Source organism: Pieris rapae, chromosome 7 (assembly GCF_905147795.1).
Source record: "Pieris rapae chromosome 7, ilPieRapa1.1, whole genome shotgun sequence".
Classification (NCBI taxonomy): domain Eukaryota; kingdom Metazoa; phylum Arthropoda; class Insecta; order Lepidoptera; family Pieridae; genus Pieris; species Pieris rapae.
Genome location: NC_059515.1, coordinates 9619660 through 9635974, shown reverse-complemented (window position 1 = coordinate 9635974; position 16315 = coordinate 9619660). Strand labels below are relative to the sequence as shown.

Sequence of the window (16315 nt, the reverse complement as noted above, 5' to 3'; positions counted from 1 at the left end):
AGTGTTACCAAGAGTGATCCAGGTCTTATCGCTTTTGCAACCATCTCACGCGCATTGTATAGTAGAAATATAAGGCATTTAGAAAACGGGCAAGTCTTGATGACGCATAGGGACTTTGCAATTTTTTATTTATTTATTTATTTTTCACTACATTTTTCTATCTTAACAGTAATTACTAATACGATAGAATTCCAAATAACTCCCACACCAATTATTCTAGATAAAAACATTAAACTTATATTCCTAAATCTATCTATCCATAACTAACAATATAGTTTCATGTATAGTTTCTCTTTCACGGTCATTATATAAATCATATTGATATAAAGACATTGAATATATCCACTTAGGTAAGGTGTAATTGTTTTCGACGATCGTACAAGGAACCAGAAAGGATTAGCACTAGCACTATACGTGTCTATTAATTTGTATTGTATCGATATTTTTATGTATTGCAAATTTTTGTAATAAATAATTTAGTTTAAACTTCGTTACAAATAACGTATATTATTAGGAATGCAAAGGACGGTCTTGTAAGGAGAAAGAAAAATAAATACTAGGGATAAACTGCTTCACTAAATACAACTTTCACATATTATAATCTAATATAACATTAAAAATATTAATAAAAGAAAAATTTAACTAAAAACAAAATGCTAATCTTACGGCTCAATAAATACAATGCAATACAAAAAAATACTTATAACAAGGTTGGACGAATCTGAAGACTTTTAAAACTAAAACTTAACTTATGCAGGTATCACAGCTCTCAGGTATTAATATATTACATCATAATTATATACATAAGTCTCGATTATCTGGAGGTTTAAATAAATTTTATGTTAAGTTTTGGTATCGGGTATAGTGAAAAGTCCAATAAAAATTTATCGTTTTATTGTACAAAAATAATTTAATCATCATCTTATGATATATTTTCCTATGATCGTTCCCTTAACATTATGCTCTTTAAATTACGCATACATATTAATAGAAACAGTTATAAGAAGCAAAACGGTGCTCAATGCTGTAGCGCTAGCGTCATCGCCAGTGTCAGGGTCTCCTTCTTCTCCTTCTTCACCTCCTTCACCTTCTTCTCCTCCTTCAGCTTCATCCAAATCCAGTTCTTCCTCAACATAGCCTTTATCGAAGTAAGTGGTGAACTCGCTAAGTCTTTGAGCTGACCATGCCATGTTTCTTCTGGTAGATGCTATAGAGTTAATACCAGTGGTATACGCAGCACCAAGGGTATCGCGATTCTCCTCAAGCCAGTTTTGGAACTGAAAATTTGTTTACAAACTATGTACTGAATATATACAATACATAATGAGAAGCTTTATTTAAATCCGAATCTAGTCAGATTTTCCGAAATAAGAGCATTATATGATCTCATACGAATGTAATCTCATTTTTCATCACATCATTATTACCTCAGTTATTTGTGCTTCATTTCGCAGCCGTCCACCAATGTTGCTGATGAATGTCGATGGACTGCCGAGTCTAAAAGAAAGAATTATTAAATTTATAATGCAGAATTCGGCTTTATTGTTCATCTATTCTTGTAGATATTGCTTTTGAACCATGACTGTGCTCTGATGGAACCAATGTAACGAATGAACTTACTCGTAGTGGGAAAGATATAATTTCAAAAAAAACGAGTCTCATCTCAATCCATCTATCAATCTCAAAAGATTTACGTATGCTTGAAAAAAATACTGTAATATGTAGCGTCAACTGAACATTAAAATGCTAATAATTATTGAATATTATAACAATACCAAGAATATATACAAAATACCATTAAATGTAGTTAAAGTAGTATTTAAATCATTATGTAACCGCTGCAAAACGGTTACTTCAGTTTTACACCAGCATTAGCCAAAATTTTACAGCGTTAATAGGACCGGTGTATAAAGAGGAATGTAAGAAGTTTTTTTTTTAAATTCAAATAGTACTTCATTTGTACTTGAGGTAGTAAGTTTCCTAAGGGTTTGATTCTGTTTCACAATGTCCGGATAAGTTCCAAATAAGCTATTTATTACACCATGTGGTTTCCTTATAATTAATATAATTGTCTATTCTTTACGTATACTCATTTTGTCGATCCGAAGAGGTGGAGGCCTGATGACCTGTAACACAGGTGCACAACCTTTAACAGGCATTAGTCTCACTTAAGCAATAGCAGTTGCTCCAAAGAAAAATGACAATTATTGTATATGTTTTTGTGAGAAATAAAATAAATATTATTATATTACTTATTGGTTGGATATAGTACAGTATTTTTGCGTTTCACGACTTCATCTTCGTAATGAAACGCGAAGTTTCTTATTCGGAACTTTTATCTTTCGAATAAATTATGTGTTGTATAGCTATGGGTACTTTATCCATACATTGTGAAACATACCCTAAGTATCATTTCTTGACTGTTTTAATAAATAAATATGCGATCTTGATTACAATTAAAAGCTATTATCCAAGATTATATCTTACGTGCTATTCACTTGAGCAATGTTTCTCTTCAACCAATTAAATACTTTCATAGTATTTTCTTCATTACTAGTTACTGCTGAGCTTATGGCTGTAGACACGTCTTGAGGCCTGATAATTTCATCAGCGTTTACAATAGCATTCAAGAATGTTTCCAAACCAGTTGTGTCCTTAGTACAACCAGCCGCAGTCAGCATAACTACCACTTCAGTGGCGAGTTGTTCATTAAGGTATTTATTCCAGAAGAATGTGAAATCTTCAGCTGTACCCTGGCGGAGACCATTACAGTAGACATATGGACGCATATTCGGATAGATTCTAAAAAGAAAGATTTATTTATCAGAGTAATGCAAATAGCTTAAGTAACGAAGCTTAATCTGATTAATATTATTTATTTTGTGGTCGTTTGTTTAGTTTTTTCCTTTAATATATTGCTTAAGTTCTAATGTAATTGATGTGTATGTGTGTGTTAAATTGTGATGTCATATTTTCTTGTACTTTTTAGGCATACACATTGTTTTCGAATGTATATATAAATGAATAATTTAAAATGATCTATTTAATTGTCTGATCTTATCAATCCTTATTAGTAAATTAGGTAAGACATAAATAACTTATTAGTCTTAAGTGAGGCTAGTTTAATTCCATGATGTCTTAGTCTTATTTCCATTTTTTTATATACATATGCCTTCAGCATATGTATATAAAAAAATGTATGATCAAACCATATAGCATATATGTATTTTCTTCGTAGGTTAATATTTTTTTAACAAAGATGAACACACAATTAATTTAGAAATCAGTCAGGACAGTATGTCAAAACTATCTCTTACAGGCATGCACTACTTTACTAAATACTCAAAAGTTTATAGTGAGAGTCAAATTTACAGCATAAATAGAGGATATAGTTGTTAACTAACCTTCCTCCATTTTTCCATTGTTCGAAAGTAGTTTTAGCGGTAGAAAGGCATTGTTCGTCACCTATATTGCAGAGGAAATTCATCACACTAGTCCGAAGTAAACCATCAAGGAATGGCTCTCCTGGTTTCTCAACGTAGCCCAAACGAGCTACGATTGCTTTACTTTGACTTAATATAAGGTTCTGCAATTCACAAAATGGTTTAAGGTCAGATTATTTTACTGGTGTGCGGTGTCATATTCAGGGTACAAAAATTAACCTGGAATTGTAAAGGAAATAATATATTTCATTACAGATGCGGAAAGCATGTCATTGCAAAGAGTTCCGACAAATGTTTACCCGAGCCGAGTACGCCACTTTTTGAGCAATTGTATTAAAAATCACTTTTTGTATGGCAATCAAGGTAATACTTTACCAATCATTATATATATATATATATATATATATATATATATATATATATATATATATGTATCTACCTACTAGAGGTTTTAAAAATCCACTTATTTTATTACTTTAAAAAGAAAATATTTTCAAAAATTATTATTTGCGTGAAACATTATAATTAATATTATTTGATAACATCATAATACATTTTGGAATTTCATATTTTATCTTTACCAATAATATAAGAATTGACTCATAATGTAAAATATAAAATTCCTTTTAAGACTTGGACGCAATTATGTGTGACAAATGCGAACTTTCGATTGTACCACCATAAAAAATGTCTTGCTATTATAAATAATTTAGTGTAATAGTTGAGTATCGTTTTCCTGTTTGTTTGGCTACACATACCTTTTGTTTTCATATTAAATTACAATAATTATAGTAAGATTAAATTTAAACACTACGGGCCTGTTTCACAATGTTTTGATAAAGGACCATGCAAAGTAGCTATGCAACACATAAATTATTCGAAAGATAAAAGTTCCGAATAAGAAACTTTGCGTTTCGTGACGAATAGCGCTATCTGACAGTCGTGAAACACAGCAAACACTGATTTGTCCTACCATTAAATAATAAATAGCTTATTTGGAACTTATCCGGACATTGTGAAACAGACCCTAAATATTTTCATATCTAACTTTAGTATTTATCTGTATACATTCCAAAATATAGTACATATTTTCGATAGTATATCTAATGCGTTTCTAATATCCTCAGTAGCAATGTCTGGAAAGGTAGATTTAACTGAATCCCTAGAAGGAGACCAGACTACGTTTGATTTATTCGGTACATATAAACATAAAACAGGACTAATGCTAAATTTTCTGTATTAATACTTACGTCTAGCTTTTGTAAATTAGCGGAATCGTAGGCTAAACGGCCCCTAGCGAAATTGAAGCCGGTAATTGCTGAAATCCACGGTGTGTACTGATCTTCGAATTCCAAGAAGGAAAGAATGTTTAAGGCTTTGTTGTACGTATGTAATCCGGCTCGAGCAAAATTGAAGAGATCGTCAACCAGCTAAAAAATTTGTATAGAAAAATTACTTCAATTTGAAAGAAAACATATTTAGGAATCTATGTACATACATGTTAAACTAAACCGATTTTAAATGCTTAATAGCTGACAATAAATTGAGTATTAAATTTATCGAGCGTTCAACGATAAATAAAATCACGGAATGAACATCGACAAATATGTGGTGTTTTATATTAAATCCAGAAGGTATTGTCGTATTGTCATTGTAATAAGCTTATAATATATTCTACAAAATAGTGATTAAAAGTATTTATTTTTAATGATATTATTAAGAATGTATTACATATATTATCATAAAAACTGATAGTATATATACAAATTATCATAATTACAGAGCAATTTATTGATAAAATGTTTAAATAGTTTGCGGGTAGTTGTCATTCCAGTAGCACGTATTTATATTGCTCTGTATTTATTTTTTAATTTAAGTGTTTATTTGAAGTTTCTGATGTGCATTTGAGTGCCTGATATCCTCTGGCTCTTTTTTTTTTCCTTAAGTGCTAGTTTTCACTTTTATTTGACACCATGGAAGCAGTTCAGAAGACCATTGAAGATCTTGCGGTCGTCCTCAAATCCGGTATGGCGGAATTCCGTAAGGATCTGCAGGATGCTACTGCTCTTTCCTCTTCGGCCAACCCTACTTCACGACTCGTTGTGGAGTTTGACAGTTTTCGTAGCTTTATGTTGTCTTCTCTACAGAATCTCCAGTCTCAGGTCGAACTTTTGTCTAAGTGTCATGACCAAGAAGAGATGCGAAGCCGCAGGAAGATGCTGTTGGTTCATGGGGTTGCTGAGGATAACAAGGAGGATACTACTGCTACATTCTCCAAAGTTATCACCGAACACCTTGGTGTCACTGTTGAGGATGTTAAAATTAGTCGCTGCCATCGTTTGGGTCAGGTTAAGAAAGGTACCCCTAGGCCTATATTGGTGAAGTTCCGGGATGTTCACTTGAGAGATAGCATATGGTACAGTAAAACTAAACTGAAGGGTTCGGGTATAACTATATCTGAATTCCTAAATAAAGTCAGGCATGATACCTTTATGGAGGCAAGAAGGCTATTTGGTGTCTCTAAGTGCTGGACTAGAAACGGCACCATTCATATTTTAACTCCTGATGGCACCCGGCACCGTGTGAATTCTTTGGCTGAACTAAAAATTATCCCTCTTCCCTCTTCTGCAAATACTGTACAAACCAGCAATATGACTGTCCCTAGGGACAACAAACGTCCCAAAAGGTTGATCAAACGGCCAATAGTTTAAGTTCTCATTTCTAATCCCTTTTATGTAATTTATGTTTTCTCTGATGCTTGTTTGAACTTAATTTTTAACTTTATATTAACTTTTCTTATCATTGTTCTGTCTTAATTTTATAAATTGCTGTATTTTATTTTATTATAATTTTTAAGAAGTTTCTTTTGTATTGATTATGCTGGGTGTCCAATGTATGAAACATCTAGTTGCTTGCACCATCAATTGGCCATATTTTGTCTTTACATCAAAACTGGATACAGTTTTATATCTTTCATACTTTTCATATTTTGTGTAAATAGCAAAATATTTAAACTTAAGTTGGCTCATATGAAGTTTACTTTGGCTAATAGCTAAGTGGCTGCTTATTTATGCTTGGTATTTTGCGATTTTTAATTGTTATTGTTGGTGTACTCAATTTTTTATAATGTTTATATTTTGTTGTCGAGTGCGTGTGATTGTCGGTTGTCAGAATTCCTAAATTGACTTTTAACTTTTGACGCTTGACAGTTGTTCGTGTTTGGTGTAGCATATTCATGGACATTGATAACTTTTTTTTACTTAAGTTATTAACATCATTATTTCTTTTTATAATAGTTTACCGTTGTATTGTTGCATTGTTTTCTCCTTTGCTGTAATTTTATATTTTTTATATATATTCTTTCTTAAAGAAGATGCCAGTTGGTACATTGTATTTAATTTGTGAAGAAATTTTTATTCGCAGTTTTAACGTAGTAATTTATCTTTATCTGTGGTATTATATTCATTTTTTTAATTTTATATACTTTACTCGTTATTTTTTATTTTTTTTTTATTTATTGTTATATTCTATTTTTTATTTTGTTACTTCTGTATTAGCTTTATAGATATTGTTTTCAAGTGTTTACATTCATAATGGCTGTCAGTGAAGATAGCTTTCAGTCGTCTTCATCGTCAGCTATATTAGGTGGTACTAGTTACGAGGCTAGTTTACTTGATATCTCCTTCTCCCCTCTGAATGTTCTCCTTTCTAATTCCTTCCAAGGCCTATCAAAAAATTTCAATGTCGTCCACATCAATGCTCAAAGTATTCCAGCGCATTATTCCGATCTATTCTCTTCTTTTCAATGCTGTAATATTCACGCCATTCTTATTTCTGAGAGTTGGTTTAAACCCAGTCTTCCTTCTACTTCCTTTCCCATTCCTGGGTTTCATCTCCTACGGAATGACCGTCTGGGCAGAGTTGGGGGTGGGGTTGCTATTTATTTACGTGCCCATATTCCTTATTCTATTCTTAGCAGCTCACCGCAACCCCCACCAAATGATGCTGTTGAGCATTTGTTATTGGAAATCTCTTTTTCGCATTCTAAATTACTACTTGGTGTGTTTTATAGTCCCTCTTCGAATGTAGACTACTTTTCCGCCCTTGGTCTGCTTTTAGATAATTTTGTTAATAATTATAATCATACCATTTTAATGGGTGATCTAAATACTTGTTTGTTGAAAAGCGATCATCGTTCGCGCAAATTGATTTCTACTATCGAATCTCATAATTTAAATATCTTACCTTTGAATGCCACTCATCACTTTCCAGATTCCTCCCCTTCGCTGCTTGATCTCATTTTCGTTTCTAACCCTGACCTGGTGCATAAGCATGGCCAAATTCCTGCTGATGCCTTTTCTTATCACGATCTTATCTTCCTTTCCTATAAATTGCGTCCACCTAAAGTTAAACCTCAAATTCGTATGTTACGCAATTTTAGAGGCATAGATATAGAGAGTTTATCTGCTGATGCTGCCGAGTTGGATTGGAACTCTGTGTATAATGAGAGTGATGTTCACAAGAAAGTTGGGCTCTTTAATTCAATGCTAACGCAACTGTATGATGTTCATGCCCCAACGAGGCCAGTAAAAGTGAAACATTTACCTTCTCCATGGTTAACTGATGACATCAAATTAATTATAGAAACTAAGAATCGTGCTAAAGCTAAGCTGAGATTGTGTGATTCTCCTTTGGCGCGTGAGAAATACAAAAAAGTCCGGAATCGATGCAATACCCTGTGCCGTGATGCTCAGCGGCGTCATATTCACAAATCAGTTGAAGGAGGCGACCCTTCTAAAGTATGGAAATTCCTTAAATCGCTTGGAATCGGGAAACAACAGCAACTGCCACTTTCTGCTGATTTGAATCTTGAACTGCTTAATCAACATTTCTCCTGTCATCCCACTTTTGATCAAAGTATTAAATCTGAAACCATTGCATCCCTTAACTTTTGTCCTACTCGGAATATACCCTCTTTTACGTTTCAGACGATTGCTGATGACGTAGTAGGGAGGAGCATTAAGTCTGTCTCGTCGAAAGCCATTGGTTATGATTGCATTGGTCGGGATATGATCCTTCCTATTGTTGACATTTTAACCCCGGTTCTAGCTCACATTTTCAACACTTCCGTTTTCTCTGGTGTCTTTCCTAATATCTGGAAATTTGCCCATGTTATTCCTATTCCTAAAATCGCTAACCCAGTTACCTATTCTGATTTTCGACCTATTTCCATCCTTCCTTTCCTTTCTAAGGTTCTTGAACGTATTCTTCATCAGCAATTAGCTATCTTTCTCAACGAACACTCCCTTCTTAATTCAGTTCAATCCGGTTTTCGTCCTGGGCACAGTACAGCTACTGCTCTCACTAAGATTACAGATGACATAAGACGTGGCATGGATAATAAAAAACTCACAATACTTACCTTGCTTGACTTTAGTAATGCCTTTAATTCGGTAGACATTGATGTTCTTCTTGCTTTGCTGCGTTCTATTAATATGTCCCCTTCTGTGATTAATTGGTTTAAAAGCTATCTATCGGATCGTCAGCAACGAATTAAATTAACTGAAAGCTTTTCCTCTTGGTCTCATGTTTCTGCTGGCGTACCGCAGGGTGGTATCCTCTCTCCTCTTCTCTTTTCGCTCTTTATAAATTCTATTACTAATCAACTTTCTTCCAACTCTCATCTTTATGCTGATGATCTTCAAATTTACAACCAGTCTACTTTTGATGAATTGCCGGCTGCTATTCTGACGGCAAACTTTGATTTAGACAAAGTTGTGAAATGGAGTAAATCGTATGGTCTTCAGATAAACCCTTATAAGAGCCAGTCTATTATCATCGGAAGTGCATCGTATATAATGAGAATAAATTGGTCAACTTTACCCCAGATTACTATAGATAGTACGGTTGTTCCGTTTTGCTCCACTGTTAGGAATTTGGGCATTACTTTGGATAAAACCCTGTCTTGGCAGCCCCAAATAAATGAACTGAGCAGGAGGATTTTTTCTTCTTCCCACGCACTTAATAGGTTACGCAATTTTTTGCCTATCTCAACTAAAATTTCTCTTGCTCACTCTCTTTTACTTTCTATTCTTGATTATGCTGATGTATGTTATCCTGATTTAACTGAGTTGCAGCTTGATAAGTTAGAGCGCTTACAAAATGTTTGCATCAGATTCATTTTTGGACTCCGTAAATTTGACCATATTTCGGAGTTCCGAAGAAAGCTCAATTGGCTACCCATTCGATTGCGGCGTAAGATGCGCATTTTACAACTTCTCTTTAATATTCTTTTTAATCCCAAAACCCCTAGTTACTTAAAGCAAAATTTTATTTTCCTCTCCGGCGGCAGTTTTGACTTACGTTCCTTAGACAACCTAATTCTTGAAACTCCTACGCATAAAACTGAATTCTATCACTCCTCCTTTACTGTGCAGAGTATCCTGCTATGGAATTCCCTACCAATCGATATTAGACGAGCGCAATCTTTAAATGTATTTAAAAAGCTTCTTTTTGATCATTTTCTTTCTACCTCGTAATTAGTTCTGCTTATATATATTTATTTTTATAGGTTAACCTTTTTATTTGCTTTTAAATTTTTGTCTATAATTATTTTTATTTATTATTATTGCTATTTTTTCTTTGATTTTGTTTTATTATATTCAATTAGTTATAGTAACGCATGTTCTAAGTTTAAGTTTTTAGTTTTTTTGTTTTTTTGTTGCTTTTGTTAATTGATTTTTTTTGTACTCTACCCTCTGATGGTTTTTCTTTAACGTTGTGTTTCTCATTAGGGTTGCCTGGAAGAAATCGCTTGTAAGCGATAAGGCCGCCCTTTGCCTTATATCTTTTGTTACTGTTTTTTTTTATTTTTTATTTTTTTGTTATGTGTGTTTTTGTATAAGGCAATAAAGGATTAATAAATAAAATATTTAGACCAAATATGCAATAGGAAAAAATGCCTTCAGTGGGTCATGGCAAAACCGAATCAGGTTGCGATATTATCTCTACGTGCTTTTAACTACATCGTTATACCTTAAGAAAAGAGAAACACGTAATTTTGTCTATATACGTGATCGTTTATTACGTGTGTGTATTAGACGCTTACCTGAGCCCTGTTGAATTCGTGGATGGCAGTTCTTGAATTGCTTCTTAGGGCTCTTGTGAGGAGAACCCAATTATTATGATCATAATTGACTCTGTAAAAGCCTGAAAAGTTCATGTAATATTAGACCACGGTCTATTTTGAATTAACAACAAAATGTTCAGTGCGGATTTAGTAATTAAATATATTTACTTGTCTGTTGCTTATTAAGTAGGATCCATTCAGGGCCGGTGGTGCCTCTATTAAATGAGGCAGCGGCTTCAGTAATCATGAGCGATGGCTTTAGATCATCAAAATCAGATGCGTAAGCCCGAGTCCATGTTACAGGAATTTGCCAGATTTGGTTGTATTGCGATTTTCCTGTGTCACGTTCCCAGCGAGCCTATACATTATATAATAAGTACTATTAATAATAATATTTATATTTGATACCATGGAAGATGGGCCGGTTGCTCGTATGCGATGCGAACTGTTCTGACAGGCTGGTCTTTCCAACCTCTCCATATCATTTAACGTTTACCTATGTATTTATAATTATATATAAATAAATTACCTGGTTAATGCGAACTTGTCCAGTAGTTTGGTTAACAGTAACTGTTAGGAGTGGATGACCAGCCCTTTCTGACCATGTCTTGAAGTATGATTCGACGGTAACGCCATCGTAATTGGCCAAAGCTCCATCCTCCCTCGCAGCCTCATCCAAAGCAGAGAAAAGGTGACTCGGATCCGCAACGTCAAATTTCCTGTTGACATTTAATTTATTTTGAATGTCCATTTATGTTTTAGTTTGAATTGAATGATATGAATGTTGACAAAGAGGGAATGGATACCAAGAATTTGAACGCTGACTAGAAAGCAGGACCGATATATTAAGACAGAATCCTTTCTCTCGTCCCATAAATCCCAGGTCCATGGGACATGCTTCTTCTATTCAACCAAACGTCTATGTAAAATCAGCATCGAACTATTTTTAAGAAAACTTTTATCAAACAAAGATGTTTTAATTACCTGGCGTCAAGGAATTTCCGCAGACCCTTAACGAACGTTTCGTCACCAAGAAGGTATTGTGTCATTCTTAACATTGACGCGCCTCTTGCGTAGGTGATGGTTGAGAAGTGGGCTGACACACTCGCTGGATCATTGACGTCGGGATTCGTAAGTGCATGCGCAGAATCAACAGAATCAGATAACATTGATACTCTGAGTTGTTCAACAATGAATCTTGTGTTGAAGCCCATTTCTGGAGCACCCTTTTCAAATATAAAAACAAAACATGAATATATATTAATCATATGGTTGATTCGTTAATATTTTTGACATTTGTATATTTGATAGACTATGGCTCAATTACTATAAAAAACCTTCATGAGAAGAAAATGTATGAGAACTATTAATTAAAAACACTTGATATACACCTAAAACGCTCAGCAATTTGCAGAGCAATCTGTAAGTCAAACCGAATTTGTGGCTCAAAAAACTCTGCTGTTCAATATTTTTTATGAAATATGACATCGTTTTTTAAAATCCCTATCATTAGCAGGATATACCTAATTAAAATGACGTCATCGAGATCAAGACATTATAGGGTTTTCAGGTCAGTCTATATCTAAATGATTGTTGAGTTTAATGTTATACATATGTATTTTAGTACTTATCTTTTGAAGTGGTACGCTACATGTTATTCAAGTTAAATGTTTCTATATTTTGTAATTATATAGTTGCTAGATAGAAAATTCAACTTCGTGATTAAGTACTAATATCTGTATTGACTTTTATATAAAATCATGAAAAGTGGTTAATTATCATATTAAGCAACCATGTAACCATAAACTCACCATTTCGGCCAGATAATATTGATAAAATCTACCAAACGCTTCGTTCAGCCACAGATTGTCCCACCATGAGCACGTGACTAGGTTTCCAAACCACTGGTGGGCGACTTCATGTCCTATAACGTTGGCAATTCTTTGCTTGTACCAATGATTGCTGTTGTCTTCGTCGTAAAGGAGAAAAGCTTCCCTAAAATAATTAATTATAAACTACGAGTGTTTTGAATGTTTTTGACGTGACAACGTCTTATAATTTCTTGGAGCCGGCTGCACGCACTAAAAAACATGACGCATGCGGCGTTACCTCACTCAGAGGCGTTCCATTAAAGTGCAAGCGAGAGCGCGGAAAGAGCGACAAAGAGCCTCCGCGTTCGGTAGCGTTTGTTCGTTAAGAAATTTGGCATAATTGTATTTATGCGTATAAATAAATGTAACTTCATCAATTCAAATGAGATTTCCATTAACCTCCTTCTCTATATCCATACAAAATATCTATAAAACAAATTAAATTAAAATTTTCTTTTGAAAAATGCAACCATTCCATCAGTATTTTCTTATGACGTTGTCACGTTCAACTATCGTCAGCAAACCGACTTTACAGACAACCGATTTTTGCAAATCCAGTTGGGCTGGGAATCACGATTTTACTCTGGTATATTTTGTTTTCAGATATGTTTTTCTTAATAGGCAACAAATTGATTGACCTTTGCACAAGTATATGTTTTGATCCAGAATTGTGTCACTCCCGTATGTCAAAACTAATAGGTTTTTGAGATATGTGAGTCACGCACAGTTACGGCTCGGAAAGTTACAAATAGTAAAGGTACCTGTATGTAAGCATGCCCCAGTTTTCCATAGCACCTGCTGAGAAATCAGGAATTGCTGCCTGTTTCATGTCAATATTTGGAGCCATATCGTAATATGGGATTTTAGTGTACTCTGTCATGATGTCCAATAGTTTAATTCCCATATCTAGAGCAAAGTTCCCAGTTGTGTTCGCAGTAGTTCGTGCATAGATATGAAATGGGTGAGTGACGTTATTGTTTGTGGCTACTATTTCAAAGTCAGAGACTATAAAACCGAGTAAATATGTTGATGTTTTTGGGGTTGTGAAGAAAGTTTCAGATATTCTTTCACCGACACTGCAAGCAAACAAAGACGTGGAAAATATTGGCATTTTTTTAGTAATATTTCTAGAAGCGATCATTTATGAAATGAATTGAGTAGAAGTGATCCAAGAATTTTTATAGTATGTTGTGTTTTAACTTTACATAATTCAAAACAACCTTTTGACAGTATTACGTGGCTTAGTCAATTATCTTATTAACTCATTGAATGCTTAAAGTATGGATATAAATTAATAGCCGGAAACCAAAACTTTTTATGGCAAAATTTTATTAAGTAAATGTGAATATTTGAAAATATGTATTTTTCGGATCTGAGTCGGCATACAGAACCAGTATTCTGCACCCAATGGAGCAGAACACTTGGATCCGAAAACTAGGGATGGCAATGGTTTAAAAAAGGAACGAGGTTCTCCCACGGATCCGATTGGTCGGCATCGCTGCTATGACCCCGCTCCGAGAAAGAGCCCTCAATGTGTTAAAAAAAATGACGGGGAGCTAATGTTTTAGATTCTATGTGAACTAATAAGATTTTTCCACTAAACGACTTAACTAATATCATTTTTATAAACTATATATAATTCAAAATAATCAATACATTTTGTAGTCTGTACTCACGTTGTGTTGGTCTTGATGGGCATATTAGATACAGTTGGTTGTAACGTCGAATCTCTTATAATAGTGATATCAAAAAATGCCTTGAAACTAGGTTCATCGTAGCAAGGGAAAGCTTGACGGGCGTGACCTGGTTGAAATTGTGTGGATCCTAACCATCTGAAAGTTAAGCAATTTTATTCCACGCAAATAATTATATGTAATTTACATATATACCTTATCATCGGGTACATGTTTATGTATATCAAATCAAGAAATAGATGACTGTCATTTGATCAGTAAAAATTCAATGTTCTTACTTTATTAGTAATTTCTAATAGGTAATAAATAATACCTTTTAATTACTTAGTAACATTTAAAAATATTAATATTTTTTATTAATAACTTGATTAGCTAGAAACCGAATTTTTCATTTTATTCTTATTTATTCAATAAGATATCTTAATGTACAATTATGACCGTCAAAAACTACCAGTCACCACTAGTAGCACCCGTCCCCGAGTATGACGCATGGTCAGCCATCGGCTCCCTCGCCATATTTTAGGGAGAGAGACAACCCGACGCATGGACGCCGCCTCAATGCCATTTAAGTGAGCATGACGATCCTTGAAATGTGGCCTTGGCTACACAAGACAATAGTAATAAAACTAATTGTACTGAAATCATTTGATACCACATGAATTACGGTTTGTTCCCACTTTACATTTAAAAAAGTCGTAGAAGTCGACGATCACATGAATGTTTCATTAAAGCGTATTTTGTCAAGTCAAGTTCACATTAAATTTATTAAGAATAATGCTCTTAAAAAATCTTATTAAGTTTCTCAAATAGACTGACTCCATATTTAAGAATCCGTTGACATTTAATTTACGTATATTAATTGTACTATTAAATGACTAATCTGACTATTTTAGATAAAAATGCCCAACTCTATATCCTTCTAACAATAAACACACAGAACTAATGTTTTTTTTTGTATTCATCTTGTTCTAGCTTGTATTTGTTATTTGCTATTTCTCTGCTGTACATTTTGTACACTTTCAATCCAAACAAATTAGGTATATTAGCAGGATCTTACCTCTTTTGACCATTGCTATCCTTGTACCAACTTCTATAGAACCCTCTCATGTTAGTTTGCAAATTTCCGCTAAACTTGGACTTAAGTGTATATTGCGTGTTAGCTGTTAACTGTGATGTCGCCCGCACTCTAAGAAAGCTATACGGCATTTCACAAATAAATGTATTAGATTCTAATGCTACCGGTGTTCCCGTGGTTGTTGTTAATGTTAACTCGTGAATTACCAGATCATTGCAGTGTAACACAATTTCGTTTGTTGCTGTTAGCACCGTTAAGTCAATGATAACTTCTCCGTCAAATGTGAAAGGAGTAATGTTGGGAGTGGAAGCTATATCCAGGTAAGGCGTAAGTGTTACTTGATACTTCTGCGGGATAGATGTTCTTGGGAGACGGTACTGAGGATCCCTCAACATCCTTGAAAACTCTATCCATTCTTCTTCCGGAACTGGGATCGGGCTAAGAGCGAGAAGTCCCTGAGTGAACACCACTCCCAGAAACAAACAATACCAATGCGGTGCCTGAAGTAAAGCAAATACGTTAAAATCAATGTGGCAGATTTGTTACTTTATTCTGTTTTCTAATTCTCAATCCTCTAAATAATGAATATATATATAAAAGACATTGAAGTGTTGGCCTAGTGGCTTCAGCTAGCGACTCTCATCCCTGAGGTCGTAGGTTCAATGTCTGGCTGTGCACCAATGGGTTTTTTACCGTGTGCGTATTTAACATTCGCTCGAACGGTGTAGGAAAACATCGTGAGGATACCAGCGGCAAAGAAGGCTGATGACCTTCTTGACTATTTGATTAAAAAATTATCAAGAATCAGACACAGAAATCTGAGGCCCAGACCTAAAAAAGTTGTAGCGCCGCTGATTTTTTTAAGAGAAATTGGAAAGTATAAAGCGCCGCCTTTAAAAAAAACAAAAACACATAATTTGTTTTATTTTTCTATTCTAATAATTTAATCTTTATTAAATATTTGTTTCAGTATATTATATTTCTGTACTTACCATTGTGGCACCTTTGCAGTTATAAATAATGGCGATAGATTTTGCTTTATCATTATATTGATAGTAGGATATCGTTTATCTTATCCAAATTATTTATTACTTTTAAAGGAC

The 16315-nt window shown here is 34.0% G+C and overlaps 1 protein-coding gene across 1 annotated transcript; it reads right to left on the bottom strand.

The window, feature by feature from the left end:
• Positions 1–877: 877 nt before the first annotated feature.
• LOC123689334 (membrane alanyl aminopeptidase) lies at positions 878–16315 on the bottom strand. Its single transcript, XM_045628841.1, has 14 exons — positions 16205–16315; positions 15195–15712; positions 14120–14275; positions 13205–13519; positions 12384–12567; positions 11557–11798; positions 11102–11291; positions 10741–10930; positions 10552–10652; positions 4694–4873; positions 3405–3586; positions 2488–2802; positions 1428–1497; positions 878–1277 (listed from the first exon to the last, which is right to left on the bottom strand). Exons 1-14 carry the CDS (start codon positions 16205–16207, stop codon positions 972–974), a joined length of 2952 nt encoding a protein of 983 aa, XP_045484797.1. The 5' UTR covers positions 16208–16315; the 3' UTR covers positions 878–971.